This window comes from Ovis aries, chromosome 7 (genome assembly GCF_016772045.2).
Source record: "Ovis aries strain OAR_USU_Benz2616 breed Rambouillet chromosome 7, ARS-UI_Ramb_v3.0, whole genome shotgun sequence".
Lineage (NCBI taxonomy): Eukaryota > Metazoa > Chordata > Mammalia > Artiodactyla > Bovidae > Ovis > Ovis aries.
The window spans coordinates 71,203,162-71,221,011 of record NC_056060.1 but is presented as its reverse complement, the minus strand read 5'-3'; the positions used below and the strand labels follow the sequence as shown (position 1 = coordinate 71,221,011).

General features: G+C 37.2%; 1 protein-coding gene across 4 annotated transcripts in view; it reads right to left on the bottom strand.

Moving 5' to 3' along the window:
• SLC38A6 (solute carrier family 38 member 6) overlaps positions 1-17,850 on the bottom strand; it is a 64,926-nt gene that overhangs the window by 38,642 nt on the left and 8,434 nt on the right. For all 4 annotated transcript variants that reach the window (XM_004010701.5, XM_060418136.1, XM_042253070.2 and 1 more), the window contains exons 4-5: positions 5,521-5,573; positions 2,375-2,414 (exon numbers count right to left, since the gene is read on the bottom strand). In XM_004010701.5, coding sequence (XP_004010750.1) covers positions 2,375-2,414; positions 5,521-5,573 — 93 coding nt within the window. The remainder of the gene's footprint in view (positions 1-2,374; positions 2,415-5,520; positions 5,574-17,850) is intronic.

The following is a 17,850-nucleotide window of genomic DNA, read 5'->3' as shown; positions in this document are numbered from 1 at the left end:
CATGCAAAGAGTTGACTCATTGGAAAAGACTCTGATGCTGGGAGGGATTGGGGGCAGGAGAAGGGGACGACAGAGAATGAGATGGCTGGATGGCATCACCGACTCAATGGACGTGAGTTTGAGTGAACTCCGGGAGTTGGTGATGGACGGGGGGCCTGGTGTGCTGCGATTCATGGGGTTGCAAAGTTGGACATGACTGAGCAACTGAACTGAACTGAAGCTATTTTTTCAGGAATACCAGAACTTTTTCAAAGGAGTGTAGGACATTTCCATTATCACAAACCTTAGTATTTCAAATGAAACCAAACCAGCTTCACTGTAGATTTCTACCTGTGAGAACCAGTTCTGCCCTTCAGAACAATACTAAATTACTCTAATATCTTTCCATGTTTCATGTCCAGCTTTTCAAATATTTAAAGCTAGTGATCAGTCTAGAAGTCCCCTTTGGTCGTCTTCTTGATAAATACGGCTAGAATATTACAAAGTACTTGAAAACAGCACATACAAATTATATTCAGCTAATATTTAGTTGAATAAAAGGTTTATCAAGTCCCAAATATTGTGCTAGGTTCCAGAAGTACAAAAAAAAATGAGAGTAATACTTGACTTGGAGGAGCTGATAATAATAGTGAGGGAAGAAAGCATATACAGAGGTAACTTCGACCTAATAACAGCAAGTGCTAAAACAGTCAGGAACAATAACAGTTGCATACCAGCTTAGAGGACAAGGAAGCGATCCGGGTGAAGGATACTGAGAATACAGCAGCAGGCATTTGCCATAGCCACAAATTCAGATTGAATACAAACTGTGATAGATGGGTCTTAGTAATCATACAGAGGGGCTTCCCTGATGGTTCAGTGGTAAAGAATTCACCTGCCCATGCAAGAGACATGGGTTCGATCTCCGGGTCAGGAAGATCCCCTGGAGAAGGAAATGGCAACTCACAAATAACAAAAAAAAAAAAAAAAGGAAATGGCAACTCACTAAGTACTCTTTTCTGGGAAATCCCATGGACAGAGGAGCCTGGCGGGCCACAATCCATGGGGTCACCAGAGAGATGGACACAATTTAGTGACTAAACAACAACAATCATAGAGAGAGGAAAATGAGGGATTGTTTTCACGTTAGGGACATTACCAGTACACATTTAAGCATACTAGCTAAAACAGAATATTCCAAAGTAGATCTTAAAGTCATGGCATTTTCTAGATTCATTAGGGAAAAGACAGGTTACTGACTTCTAATGTGAAGAGTGAAGTAGGTGTGTTAAAAAGGAAATTATCTGGTATGACATCCAAGAAAGCATTCTTTTCCTTCAATTATTATGTGTGTGTATATAAATATACATATGTATATTGCCCTGAAAATTCAAAGAATTAAAACATGAATGTTCAGGATTTCCAAAACAATGGCAAATACAATTTATTGTTGGAATGCTAATTTTTTCCTTGACCAAGAAACTCATTAAAGATGGAATTTTGTTGAACTTAATTAAATACGGAATTTTGCTGAACTCAACGTAAACTGAAATAATAACAAGATAAACAAATAAGATTAAAATTTCCTCTGACCATACAATCTTGCGAAAGATTCAAGGTGCATATTAACTCTGTGTATTTAACTTTACACTAAAAACATTTATTTAGCACTCAAGTAAATGGTAAAAGAAAATTAAGACATTGTTCAGCATGATGTAACTTCTTTACAACATATACAAACATGATTCCCTTAGGATTTGGGATTTAAATGTTTAATACATTTAGTCAATAATGATCAATAATTAACTTAACAGTACTTTTTGTTTCTGTAGTTCTTGATACCAGATCATTTTTTTTTAATGCGAAAATAGGGAATTCTGAAAAATATGAGAATAGTTTTTATTTGTCTCAAGCTTGTTTATTTTGTACACTACATGGTCACTTTCAATTTTGTGCTTACAAAAGGAGATTGCCTTTCTACACATGACTATTCACAGCCATGGAACATCCCTCCTTCTAAAGCAGTATACATCACAGCAGGTGATCAGGACAAAAACAGAGGGGAACTACTCCAGAATCACCTGGAGAGTTTTTCCAAGCTGTGCTTCACCACTACCACAACAACAGAAAACCAGAGCTTCAGAGGTGTGTTACAGACCTAATAACAAGATTGAAAGCAAGGGTTTAGCTGAATTTAGAAGCTATTGTTCTACAAGGGCTGCTAAAAAGGATCTTTTAAAGAAAGAAAGACTAATAGGTCAACACACAGGGCTTCTGAGATACCTATGTCTACAGAGGTTTAGGTTCCCAGCTGGACCTGCAGCAAGCAAGAAACCAAAGGAGGAAATCATTTCCACCACATCTAGGCATAAGCTGTGCACTTTCAATTGCTTACCTCCAATGTTCTGAATTATTATGGTGCTTGCCACCATCACCTATAAAAGAACAAATGTACTCAGAAGATGAAAGGGGATATAAAAGTATTGGTATTTTATTAAAATTCAATAACTATGACTTGAAAATAGATGCAGAAATTGAGTAAAGAGAAACTGAAAAGAACACACTCTGCCAGTCATTCGTAATATATAAAACTAATAATCATCACATAAAAAGGCTTTCTTTAATAGTTCCATGGTTACTATAAAGCACACTTTTGTAGGTTTCCTTGGCAGCCATTTTTAAAACAGTTAAAAGTGTTAAAAAGCTAGAGAATCAACGGTTATCAAAGTGCCAAAGAATTGAAATTGAATCTATTTGGTCTTATTTTTTTTTATTTGGTCTTTTTTTTTTTCCTTTACTGGTTATAACACATCGCTTTGCTAGGCATACTGAGACAGCTTGAGGTGTGTTGTGCCAATGCTGTATTGTACAAAAGGAAACATGATCTTCAGAGTGTATCAGCTTGGCAAACACCAAGCCTTGAACATGGGAGCCTTGTTGCAGGGATAAATTAATTCTAGAGCAGAAAACTCTAGAGCCCACATATCTGAATACTGAAGCATTTCAAACTCAGTAACATGCAGTGGGCTGAGTATAAGACAATAGGAGGTAGTGAAGACTGTAATACATTGGAGAATTTCTCCTCTTTCAAAATGGGGCAGCTATTATACAGCTCTGGCCAGTTGCTGACATGTGAGAATGTGAATCCAATGTAGCTAGATCTTCTGATTTTTCAAGGAAAGTCAGAAACTGAATTCTTTCAAAATGCCATAACTCTTAGTTGGCAATCACCTAAAAATAAAAAAAAGATCTGAGCCAAACAAAATATGCCTGAGGCTTGCTAAATTGTGATCTTTGATGAGATTCCTGGGAAATACAAGACGGCACTTTATCCATTCTTGGTCATCAGATGCACTCAGAAGAAATGATTAAACATTCTGCTTCCCACTTGGGCCTTTCAATCACTTAAATCTTGGTGAATCTGTACCTCCAATGTATGTCTGGAGCTGACTAGCTATCTAAGATCATTCAGTCATGCATGGATTGGGAAGAGATGACCCTTCTTCTCCTAGGAATTCCATTGCCTATCCTGGGAACAAACTAAGTTATCAAGACATAGAGGTCTTGGAAAGCAGGGCTAATGATAGAAACATCTGGCAAGATGTCTTCGAAGATATGATAATTGTCATTCTAATATTTCCCAGAAAAACCTTTACATGTCAACCCACTTAAAAATTAGTTCCAAAATGTCACAGTTATTTGTGAAAAGACTTTTCTGAAATTTCTGTACACCATCTTTCATATGCAATTGATACCTGTTGTCAATCACACATGAAATTTGGATTTTTCTATGAATATACTGCAAAAAGCAATAATATCAATGTATTGAGTATTTCCCCATTTTCTGGCTCAGTTGAAGCATTTTTGATCTAGAAAGTCAATATATCTATCCATCTTTCTAGTGCCTAGTACAGTGCATGGCCACATGGTATTTGCTCAATAAATGTCTGGCAAGTACATAAACCATTTATAGACAATTAAACCATTTTTCCTAAAAAGTTCAAATCATTTCAAAAATATTTAATTTCAGAATAATGTGACCCTATCGTATGTCATATCTATATTCATATAACATCTAGGAAGAAGGAAATAAAGTTTCAAACCAACTCTGGAAGTTGAGAGAAAATATTAAACAAACAAATAACTCTTCATTTATAGTATTCTCTGTCTGTGTATCTGCCTACTAAAAACTGTGTGCCTATACCAAAATGATGATGCAGCTACTCTAGAGTATAGGAAAAGGGGACTCTCAGTAATCCATGTTCTTCTTGTAGACTCTGCTGCTATCCAAGGAATGAAGGAAATACTAATGTGAAATAAGTGATGATGCTCAGTCATGTTCATAGATTGTATTAAATTAATTAGAGAGTTTTCTTATATAAATAACATTTTCTTCTTCTCCCTTGATTAAACTGGATGCAGGATATTGATCTTAATTATAACAAACATCCTGATCTTCAAGAAAAATTATTACCAAGGATGATTAACAAAAACCTTTACCCTCAAAAGTAACATAGTCTCCATTTAGTTCAAATTTCAGGCTATAAGGATCCAAACCATGAAATTATATAACATGATTTAAATATTCTCTTTTGTACTTTAAATGCAAAGTTAATTTGAATGCAAATACACATCTCCTGCCTCTCATTACATAGCTGTATCTTTTTCCTCTCAGACTTAATTTTTAAAGGTTAGTTCAGCCACCAACAAAATAGCATCCTTTTAGATTAAAAACAAACAAAAAATACAAACAACAGATTTACAAAATGAAAAGAAAAAGCTCTGTTTGGAATCAACATACAAATGGGTTTTAGAAGTATGATAGCTCTTCAGAAATAAAAAATAATTATTAAAACACTAACAATAATATTTAACTCCAGATTATCTGTGGAAGACAGGTAATTAATTTAACTAAACTAGATTAGCTGCCCACCGCCAATGAATGCCCCATAAATACTGTTGTTATTTCCCTCATTCTGGGGAGGAAAAATAATAGATTTTGAGTCTGGAGTCCTATGCTTCCATACTAGCTTGAGTAATTGTAGACAAATAGGCCCCTTCCCTTCTCTGGGCCTTAATTTCCTCACTTCTAAATGAAGGATCATCTTTTAGCACTATTCAGCTCTTAAATGACATGATCTTCTAATTATCAATTTTATAAACATGCTATAAGGTTAATTCTATGCATCTGTCTTGTCTAGTCTTCATGAGAATTCAAGCATAATCTAATCAACATTAATTACAAAATGTTAAAACAGGCCACTGTTATTGATTTAAAATTATAAGTCACTGCTCTCCTTCATCAGAGTAAAAAACACTAAAAAATTTAAGTGTTGAATTATATTTATCAATGTATTTTTAGGAAGGTCATAGAGATTTCTTCTTTCTCTTCCTGCTCCCATCATTCCTTTTCTCCACTTTTGTTTCCTTTTATTCCCTTGATTTCCTCCTCCCATATATATTTGTCTTTTCTAACTGGAAATGGAAGGGAAAAACTGCCTTTCAGGATTTTGAATACAGCAAGGAAAAAAAAAAAATTACCTTTCCAGGTAATCCAAATGCAAAGAGTCCAAGATCTTCATAAGATGTCACAGCTGTTGAGAGAAATTATAATTGTTATTTTTACACAATACCATCTGTGTGCCGAGTCTTACATGGAAGAAAGCTATTCCACTACTACCTATAGCTATTTGATGTGCTGTGTGCTGTGTGCTGTGCTTAGTCACTCAGTCAAGTTCGATTCTTTGCAACCCCATGGACTAGCCCGCCATGGGGATTCTCTAGGGAAGAACACCACGGTAGGTTGCCATGCCGTCCTCCAGGGGATCTTCCCAACCCAGGGATTGAACCCAGGTCTCCTGCATTGCAGGTGGATTCTTTACCGTCTGAGCCACTAGCGAAGCCCAGCTATTTGACAATCACATTAAATTTAAAGCTGAAGTATTGACTTGGGGGAAAGTTGAAAACTTATGATCCATAAAGAAAATGTCCTCACAGAGTTTAGCAATTCCTAAGGTTGTCTAACTACCTAAGTTGCATTAGTTCAAATAATAATTACTTAAGAACAACCCACTACTCACTAGTCAGTCAGTACTCACAGACTACATTGTCCAAATATAAATTTTCATTGACAACAGTTTCTAAAAACTGTCTATGTAAATAAAGCTTCATCAAGTATAAAAGCTAAATCATACTTTCAGAGACATTCACTTTTCCAGGCTACCTAGGATATAATATATTCAGATGGAAACAATACCTTCATCCTGTGATAAGGGAATATATTTTCTTTCTCATCATAGAGAGTATGAAATTACATTTTCATTCCACATGTTCCAGAAGTGTGATCACAGAAAAGATTAAAATTAAAAGGCTCATAAAAGAACCAAATTTGTCCTTAAACGGAAGTTTCATGTTAAAATTAGTGATACCATAGGTAAAAATAAGAGCATTAAAAACGTTTATATAATCCTAAATCAAAGCTATGGTTTTTCCAGTAGTCATGTATGGATGTGAGAGTTGGACCATCAAGAAGGCTGAGTGCCAAAAATTGATGCTTTTGAATTTCGGTGCTAGAGAAGACTCTAGAGAGTCCCTTGGACAGCAAGGAAATCAAACCAGTGAATCCCAAAGGAAATCAACCCTGAATATTCATTGGAAGGACTGAAGCTGAAGCTCCAATACTTTGGCCACCTGATGCAGAGAGCCAACTTATTGGAAAAGACCCTGATGCTGAGAAAGATTGAGGGCAAGAGGAGAAGCGGGTGGCAGAGGATGAGATGATTAGAAAGCATCTAACTCAATGCACATGAATGTGAGCAAACTCTGTGAGATAGTGAAGGACAGGGAAGCCTGGTGTGCTATGGTTAGTTCACGGGGTTGAGGGAGTCAGACACAACTTAGTGGCTGAACAACAACAACAAAGTTTGAGAAGTCCTTAACTTTACAATGTTTATGCCATAAAAAAGGCAGGTGAGCAGATACTAAGACTTGATAATAGCATCACACATTTCCTATTGAATCAAAGATATGGATCATCATTTCTTAAAGCAAGTTATTAACATATCCTCTCAAGATATACTTGGGTTTCTTTAAGCTATCACTATATTAACAAAAAACTCCTGTATACTTTCATTTTTTAGCACTGTTTAGCTCTTAAGTGACACGATCTTCTAATTATCAGTTTTTTAAACATGCCATAAGGTGAACAAAGTTCACCAAGTATGAAAACATAAGCATTTTGAAAACCATATGTGGTCTTTACATGTTATAACTACAAAGTTAGAAAGAAAACAGTGAAATGCTTAAAAAAATAAGTTTTACTTAAGAACAAAAATTTTAAACATTTTAAAATTATAATCTATTATCACGGTTGATCAAATAATTTAGAACTTTTTGTGTGACATACTTATTTTTAATTTAAAAAATTTTTTATTTAGTATTTTAATTTTTTTTAGCTGGGTCATGTGACATGAAGGATCTTATCTCCCTGATCAGGGATCAAAGCTGTGCCCCTGCATTGGGAGCATGGAGTATTAACCACTGGACCACAGGGGAAGTCCCAGACACAGCTATTTTTTAAAATGTATTTACACACTGCTCAACAGTGGGCAAGGACAATTTATTTTTATTTTTTAATATAAATTTATTTATTTTAATTGGATGCTAATTACTTTACAATATTGTATTGGTTTTGCCATTCATCAACATGAATCCGCCACGGGTATACATGTGTTCCCCATCCTGAACCCCCCTCCCACTTCCCTCCCTGTACCATCCCTCTGGGTCATCCCAGTGCACCAGCCCCAAGCATCCTGTATCATGCATCAATCCTGGACTGGTGATTCATTTCATATATGATATTATACATGTTTCAATGCCATTCTCCCAAATCATCCCACCCTCTCCCTCTCCCACAGAGTCCCAAAGACTGGAATATATAATTTAATTACAAGTAGGAATCTTCATGCTTTAACAGTGAAAGATTTCCTAGAATAATTTCCTAGAATAATCCTAGAGGGGCAGATTGTAGACATATTTTAAACATAAAAAATTTTTTAAAAAGAGTTAAAAACCTCAGATCTGGAATTTTTTCCTCTACTTGAAATGCCCAAATTCTATTTTTCCAAATGCATATGTTCTAAAGTGAATGTCATCACAAAAATTATTAATTAGTTCAACCAATAAATCTTTACAAGTTTGTTCCAAAGTTCCTAAACATAAGTAATAATGTTATTTATAGGGACACAATTTTTTATATTTAACATTCCAAAGACTTGGTTTATATATTCAACCTGAAAAAGCTCTAAATATTAGCTTCTAATTTGACATTGGGAAGGGAATTTTGTTACATACTATATGTATGTGAACCAAGTCTTCAGAAGGTCTCTGATTTGTCACTATGAAGCATGAGATTAAAGGAACATCAGTGTTCATTTTCAGCATCCCTCTTTCATATTACAGTTGAAAGTGTTATTTTAAAAAAAACTTTCCTTCCAAGGGCTTAAAGCAAGGAGGCTTTCAGTGTTATACATGGAAATACATCACAAAATTTGCTTAAAAAATTACCTATTTTGCATTAGTTTCTTTGTCAGGGAGTAAGTTATCAAGATAATAATCTTCAAAAAATGTAGCTAGGATTTGTTTCACAATTAAATAGGAGAAAACAAGTATGGCAAGAATACTGAAGCAGGTTGCCATTTGCTACTCCAGGGGATCTTCTCAACTCAGGGATAGAACCCACTTCTCTTTGCATCTATTGCACTGGCAGGTGGATTCTTTACCACTGCGCCACTTGGACAGCCCCATAAATTGTGTATTAGTAAATATAAAAAGCAAGTAACTTTTCATGAGAAGAAAAGGAGGAGAGGATGGGAGGTATGGAGAGAGTAACATGGAAACATCCATTACCATATGTAAAATAGATAGCCAGTGGGAATTTGCTGTATGACTCAGGAAACTCAAATGGGGGCTGGATAACAACATAGAGGGGTGGGATGGGGAGGGAGGTGGGAGGGATGTTCAAGTGGGAGGGGACATGGGTAAACCTATGGCTGATTCACATTGATGTTTGGTAGAAACCTGTGCAATACTGTAAAGCAATTATCCATTAAAAATAAATAAATAAATAAAATTTTAAAAAGCAAGTAACTTTGCTTTAGGCAAAAATAATACTGAAATAATCCCAAAAGAATTGCTTTTTAATTACCTAAATTTAAATAAATTAAACATTTAGCACTCAGTCTTAATCTCTAAATTAGAACATTACTTCAGAAAATATAACCACACTAACAGCTTAATGAAGATAGCTGTAACTGCAACTTCAGACAACAGTGGCATACATCTTAGCAACTTCAAATTAATTCTCTATTATTTTCTACTTTTTTAAAAATATCTGTAAATACAGCAGAGTCCCAAATTCAAAGTGAAAAAATGTTTAGACTTTTAAACAGAGACTGACTATTATGTTCAAATCCTAATTCTATTTTTCAAGTCAGCAGATCTGGCTAGTCATTCAGTTCCATAACTGTCATCTTCTTATATGTTGCAAAAATCAGAAGTATTTTTCCATGTCTGAGTCATCATGAGTATGAATAATGGCTTCTGGCCTAATATTGAGGAATTGTTAAAATATGTACATAGTCAGCCAAATGCTTTATCTCCACATATTTACTTTTTAACAGTTTTTTGGATCATTTTGACACATAAACCAAAACAATAGTGAAATACTTTTAAAATTCTGTTCTATCATTTGGACAATTAAGCGTAAATTGGAACTGACTTCAGGATGTAATCTCAACAACGAACCTTGAAAACATTTATAATATTTGACCCCTGGGAGCGTGCATCTTAGAAAATAAGGCTAATATCAGAGAAATCACTGTATGCAAAAATACTCATTACGCATTATTACACTGAAAACAAAGAATACCTAAATGCTCAATGATGATAAACTGGTTAAGTAAATTATGGTAGGTATATCTAGTAGAATAATATGTAGCCATTAAAAGCTATGTTTATAATAAAATGAAAAATGTCAATATTAAGTGAAAAACAAAAGGTTTTATCAAATATGATCTATAAAGCAAAACATACGATCAGTGTTTTAATACCTTATTTATAATGTTAAAGATGCTTTGAGAGCTATCAAAACAAGATATGGTAATAACCAGTCACACTAATAGCAAATTCTTACAGAAGAGGAATAACATTAATTATGAAAATTATGAAATTAATTCAGCCTTTTACAGGAATTCAAACAAGCAATACTTGGCACAATCCTCTCTAAATAAATAACTGCAAGCAGTTACTAGCAATCTATTTTAGGCAATTAGTTTTTTATATTAAAGAAATCAATGCTATGTCTTTGAGGGGGCGGAAAGGCTGTAAATCTGAATCAAGTAAATTGGGGAAATTTTTCTCCTTTAATGTACCATCAAGGCACACTTTAGTGCTATTTTGGCTAGACCAAGAGTTTGGCCTCCACAGGAATCATTTGGAAAGCTGCTTCCCATGAAGCAGTGGAATATTTCCAGCTAGTTACTCCAGTGTTCTGTCTGCTTTGCATTTTTTCCTCAATGAAATAGGACAATTAATAAACTCTGGTTACAGTACAAAGCCCAAGTTTCAGCAGCAGCAATATTATCTTTGGAACTGGATTGAGGGACATGAGTTATTCAAATACAGTTCAACCCTCAGAAAGCAGGCCATTTGGAATGCACTCTTATTTTGAAATTCTTTTCTTTCTTGTGCTTTCCTTCATTTTCCTCTTGTCTTTTTTCTCCCTGATAGTGTCATGCAGGCCATTCATTTATTGAATATCTCCTATGCAACTGTGCCACCACTTCTGATCTTTCTTAATGTGTACTTAAATGTCAGTTTACCAACTAAATGTGGTGTGATTTTAGAGCACTCATAGTAAAAGAAAATAGAACGCAAGAGTACAAAGAACATACTCCTTTCTGTGTCACAGAAGTGAGATACCTGCAGGCACAGAGAAAGTTCTAGGGTCCCAACATACCGCATGGTTCTTCAGTGAACTGGATTCACACTGGATTCACATTTATATCCTATAAATGCTATTCACTGGTTTTTCAACTTTAGACTCAACTTATTCATAAAACATTAATGACCAGATAGATTATAAAACAGAAAGTAAATATTGTCAGCCTTGACAATATCAGGGTACAGTAGAAGGACGACGGGAAATAGAGAACAGGGGAAAGCAAGCACGGTATATATACAAGTATACATATATGCAACGTAGCAGAGTAAAATGACCCCATCTAAGAAACAAAAACAAAACTTTAAATGTATTGTTTAGAGTCACAAATAATCAGAAAAAGAATTACTGAATACAAACTAACGACAATTAGGACTAGTGTACTCAAGCTAAATCCTCACCTTACATAATGAGGTGTCAATAAATAATATCTTAATAAATAACAGTAGAAGAATATGATTTACACTTAGAGAGGTAACTCCCCAAAAGAAGTCAAAACAAAACTCTAAACGCTGTGAACTCTGGGAAACGGAACTAGAGGTGGGGAAGAATGGGCAGGAAAGTGTTCCAAGTCCTCCTGCATAAGTGCACACACACATATACACATGGCATGTACATCCACATATGTGTGACTGTTATTACCTTGATAAAATTAAGAGGAGGTTCATTTAAAAATATGTTTAATCCTGCAAAGACTTATACCCATCCTTCCCTGCAGCCCAGTAAAGTTCAGTTCTGCTACAGGAAACACTCTGCCATCAGGGAGGACAATACAAAGGGGTCATGACAAAAGCAGAGTACACACACAGTCTAGCTCAGGTTTTCCCATCCTGCCACTGCTGATACTTTGGACCCGGATAAGTGTTTGCAGAGGGGGCTGTTGTGCACACGGTAGCCGGTTTAGCAGTGTCCCTGGCCTCACTCGATGCCAGCAGCACCTCACTCTGCCCACCAATTCTCGGCCTTGACAACCAGAAATGTCTTTGTGCTTAGTTGTTGAGTCATGTCTGACTCTTTGCAACCCCATGGACTGTAGCCCACCAGGCTCCTCTGTCCATGGGGATTCTCCAGAGTGGTTCGCCATGCCCTCCTCCAGGGGATCTTCCCAACCCAGGGATCAAACTCAGGTCTCCCGCCTTGCACGCGGATTCTTTACTGTCTGAGCCACCAGGGACTTTAGACACTGCCACATGCCCCTAGAGGAGAAAAATCAAGGCAAGATGAGAACCACTCACCAGCAGAAAGGATGAGACAAGACCACCATTCACTGAAGATGGAGTCCCATAATCAGCCCACTTAATTAACTGTGGGAATACTGAACTATGCTCATTAATCACAAGAAAAAGATCCAAAATTATAGTGTGGGCAGCTATCATACCAAACAATAAACAAATACTGTGAGCACTGAGATAGGAAATAGGAATCTACCGTCTTTCAATCAGTTCCAGTCTCATTTGCTCTTACAACAAGAGCATCTCAGTGCTGAATGGGACCCTAAAGAGATCCAAAGCCTTCACACAGTACCCAGACTAATGTGGGGGAAAAATTAAAGGCTCTCAGCTTTATCGAGAAATGGTATCTTGGTGTCCAACATGTAAATTTGTACACTTTATTTTATAAACTATACAATAAATTTTCAAAGGTACTTCTGACATATGTAATTTCTGCCTGTGTATTAAATTTGGAACTTTTAAAATAGAATCCCTCTGTATCTAATCCATCCATCCATCATCACCCACATACCCAGCTTTTATTAAACACCCTCTGTTTGGTAGATGCTGAGAAAACAATGGCTAATGCTTTCAATACACACTAAAATTTCCAGGAACATAATTACTATGTTTGGTTTTGTTTGGAACTTTGCCAAACACTGTTTCCCATTTAGAAAAATCCTATCACTAACAGCGCTTATTTAGTTTTTGTTTCTCCTTTACTTTGCTATATGGCATTATATTAATTTTAAGTACTGTATTCGTATACTATGGCTGCGTAACAAAGTATCACAAAGTTGGTGACTTAAAAGAGCAGAAATTTATTCTCTCATAATTCTGGAGGTCAGAAGGCCAGAATCAGTCTCACTGGGTCAGTATCAAGGTAGCAGCAAGACCACAGTTTCTGTAGAGGCCCTAGAGGAAATCCATTCCTTGCCTCTTTCAGCTTCCGGTGACAGCTGGCCTGACTTGATTTGTGGCCAGATCACTCCCGTCTCTGCCTCTGTGGTCATAATTGCTTTCTCCGCTGCTGTCTGAGTTCTCTCTCTCTCTGTGACCAGGTAACTGCACTGAGTCCACAGAATAGTCTCCCTCGCAAAGTCCCTTTTTTGCCGTCAGTGGTAACATTCACAGGGATTAGAATCTGGATATGTTTTGGGGGCACCTCTACTTAGTGATGGACATGAGTTTGAGTAGGCTCCGGGAGTTGGTGATGGACAGGGAAGCCTGGCATGCTGCAGTCCATGGGGTCACAAGGAGCTGGACACAACTGAGCGACTGAACTGAACTGAACTAAGCCCACCACAAGTGGCTTATAATACCTATAGGAATTCACTTTAGGTAATAAAAGAAGCACTTTGAATTTTTTTTTTTTTTTAACAAAAAGAGGGTGCTGTGATGGATTTCAAATCACCAGTCTAGCATGTTTCATTTAAAAAAAATGGGGAGGGCAAGGGGGTCATTTTACTCTTTATTTCTTCATGATTGCTAAAAAATAAAATCCTCATAAAAGAATTGTAACCGTTAGAAAGAGAAAGATAGGAGACTATGTTCTCTTTCTCAGTGGGCTCTCAGAAGGACCAAAATTCTCTTTGGAAGCAACAACTGGTGAATCCTAGTATCTACTTTGACTCTTTTCCAACCACCTCAGTGACTTCTTACTGCCTCAGCAAAAGCTCCAAATTCCTTAAGATCTGACACTTGTCTATTTACTCAGTTTCACTTTCTTCTTTGTGTCATATGCATAAATAATAGTTGACTAGTTTTGGTATGGTGGGTAAAATATTCAGTATGTACCTTTGTATGTGTGGGAATATTCTCTCTTGCCTTGGCTATTGGTCAAATTCCTTTTTAGCTCGGTCCTCCAAATACCGGCTGACCCTCACCACCCCCCTCACCCCGCACTGAGACAAAGCAAAACATTCTCTCCTCTGAGCTATCATTATACCTTGCACATATTTAAATGGTCACACTACATTATAAATCATTTGCTTATGTATTTGTCTCCCCTTCTAGATTATGAGCTTTTTTAAGGGAAGGAAGGAAGTCATTTATCTCTGTAATCCTCACAGATAAACGAGTATAGGATGAATGAATGAGCCTCTATCCTGGGCTTCACTTCTAGGACTGGTCCATCTAATTTTACTTCAGAGTGCACATATCCAAAACTGAATTCATTTTTATTTTGAACTAGCATCTCCTGCTGTGTTCTTACAACCATTAATGACACTATCATTAATCCAGTGGCCTGTGTCAGAAATCTCGGAGATATCCTCAGACAGGCTCTCCTCCACATTCAGTCTAAATTCCCCAAGTTTCTTAACTTGCTTTTTTTCCCCTTTTATTCTCTTTGTTAATACCTTGCTTCAATCTTCCACTATTTGATTCTTAGACTTCTGTAACAGCCAGATCTGCTAATCTACTGTTAATCTAACAGGTACTGTTAGTACGAATTAGAGCTAGACAGACAAATGAGAAAGGCACTCCCTTCAGAAAGAATAAAAAGAAAAGGATTTCCATCCTGAACAAACTCCTGAAGGCAAGCATGACCTGGCGAGCTGACTGTGCCTTTGTGAAAAGAACTACTTCAACCTGCAGGTGGCTCTCAGACCTGCTGTTTGACTGTTGTCCTGGGAATTCCCTCCACTTCTCCCCTGTGCTGTGTGTAAGTTGCTCAGTCATGTCCAACTCTTTGCAACCCCATGGACTGCAGCCTACCAGGCTCCTCGGTTTATGCGATTCTCCAAGCAAGAATACTGGAGTGGGTTGCCATTCCCTTCTCCGGGGGATCTTCCCAATCCAGGGATTGAACAGGTGGGTTCTTTACTGTCTGAGCCACCAGGAAGCCTCTCCCTTGTGCTGGATCCCTAATTTTTTTGGTACCACCTAATTTTGGTAAGCTGAGCACCGAAGCTGAGCACTGAATTGATGCTTTTGAACTATGGTATTAGAGAGGACTCCTGAGAGTCCTTTGGACAGCAAGGAGATCCAACCAGTCAATCCCGAAGGAAATCAGTCCTGAATATTCATTGGAAGGACTGATACTGAAGCTGAAGCTCCAATACTTTGGCCACCTGATGCGAAGAACTGACTCAATGGAAAAGACTCTGATGCTGGGAAAGATTGAAGGCAGGAGGAGAAGGAGACGACAGAGGATGAGATGGTTGGATGGCGTCACCAACCTAATGGACATGATTTTGAGCAGGCTCTGGAAGTTGGTGATGGACAGGGAGGCCTGGCATGCCGCAGTCCACGGGGTTGCAAAGAGTTGGACACGACTGAGTGACTGAACTGAACTGAACTTTGGTAAGTGGCATCCTCCATTGCTCATTACATAAGAGTGTATGGGAGATAATTTTTTGAGTCTTTTATGTCATTATTCTACCTGTACACTTAAATAATAGTTTGGCAGGATGTAGCATTCTATATTCGGAGAAGGCAATGGCAACCCACTCCAGTACTCTTGCCTGGAAAATCCCATGGATGGAGGAGCCTGGTAGGCTGCAGTCCATGGGGTCGTGAAGAGTTGGACACGACTGAGCGACTTCACTTTCACTTTTCACTTTCATGCATTGGAGAAGGAAATGGCAACTCACTCCAGTATTCTTGCCTGGAGAATCCCAGGGACGGGGAAGCCTGGTGGGCTGCCGTCTATGGGGTCGCACAGAGTCAGACACGACTGAAGCGACTTAGTAGCAGTAGTAGCAATAGCAGCAGTAGCAGCAGCAGCAGCAGCAGCAGCAGCAGCAGCGTTCTATATTGAGATCATTTTCCTCAAGAATTCTGAAGGTATTGCTTTATAGCCTTCTTATTTATAGTTCTTCCTACGAAGTCTTTTGTCATTATAGTTTTTGACTCTTTGCATGAGAATTGTTTGTTTCTCCTCTCTGAAGCTTTCAGTATAGTCTCTTTACAACTGTATTTCTAATTTTTCATAAAGATACATCTTGATATGAATTCTTTTATAAGTATTACACTGGTTACCAGGAAAAATTCTCCCAATCTGGAAACTAATTTCTTTCAGTTACAAACTTGGCTTGTATTATTTCGTTGATAATTTTCTATCATCTAATTTTTCTGTTTTCATGAAATTCTTATTATTTGTATGCTGAACCTCCTGGACTGATCCTCTCATTTTCTTATATTTTTTCTCCCATTTTTAAGCTCCTTTTCCTTTTATTTCCCCCCAGGAAATTTCCTTAACTCTTTTCAACCCAGCTACTAAATTAATTTTAAACTTCATTTCTAACATCTAGGATTCTTATACTCTTACTATACATTTGCAATAATTTCTTGTTCTTATTTCAATGATGTAATATCTTCTTTTGGTTCTCTGAAGCTATTTAATATAGTTTTTAAAGTTTTCATCTGGTCTGTGAATTATCTCTGTTTCCTCTCTGCCTCTGAGTATTTTTCTTTTCTTAATTTTTTTAAAAACAGATTTTATTTTTACAGCAATTTTAGGTTCAGAGCAAAATTGAGCAGAAAATATAGTTTTCACATTCTGTCCCCACACATGCACAGCTCCACCCACCATCAAAATCCCCCCAGAGGGGTGTACTTGTCACATCGGTGAATCTACACTGACACATCATCATCACCACAAATCCATGGATTAGAGTTCATCCTTGGTGCTGTACATTCTATGGTTCTGATCAATGAATAACGACATGTATTTACCAGTATAGAATCCTACAGAAGAGTCTCACTGCCTTAAACTGCATCTCTGCTTCCATCTATTCATTCCTCCTTCCTTCTCAAGCCCTGGCAACTACTGATCTTCTCACTGTCTCCACAGTTCTGTCCTGCCTAGAATGTCATATAGTTGGAACCATACCGAATGCGGCCTTTTTACACTGACTTTTTCAGTTAGCAAGATGCCTTTATAAGATTCCTCCATGTCTCTTTAAGGCTTGACAGTTCATTTCTCTGAAGTGCTGAAGTATATATATTCTATTAACTGAACGGACCACAGTTTAGCCATTCACTTACTGAAGGGCATCTTCGTTGCTTCTAAATTCTAACAGTTATAAATAAAGCTGCTATAAACACCCATGCTCATAAATTTTCAACTCATGTAGGTAAATACTAATACAAATGTTGGATCGAGGGTTAGCCTCTATACCTTTTTATCACACGGTCTTCACATTTGTTTTGTCAGTATTTTACTTTAACAATTATAGGACAGATACTTTCTCACATTTGGAAATTGCATTTGGAGTATGAGAAGAAGTGTCCAGAATAATTCTAAGGTCTTTGGCCTGAGCAACTAGAAGGAAGATTTATCATTTGCTTAGATAGGAAAACAGTGGGAAGTGTAGACTGGCAGTATAAAGAGGCAAATTCGAGATTAGCATATTAAATATCCAAGTGGCAATATCGTGGAGGAAGTTGGATATGAGTCTGAAATTCAGGGGAAGAGATCCAGGCTAGGGGTATCAATTTTAGGGGCTGTAATGAGCCCAAGAGTGTAAAAGAAAAGAGATCAGGGGAACAGTACCAGGGATACTCCAGTGTTTAGAAGACAGGGAGATAAAAAGGATTTAGCAGAGGAAAAGCATATTCTGTGAAACAGGAAGGAAACCAGGGGAGTATGAATAAGCGTTTTACAGAGGAAGGTGTAACCAACTGTGTCCAATGGTGCTGACTAGTCAACTAAGA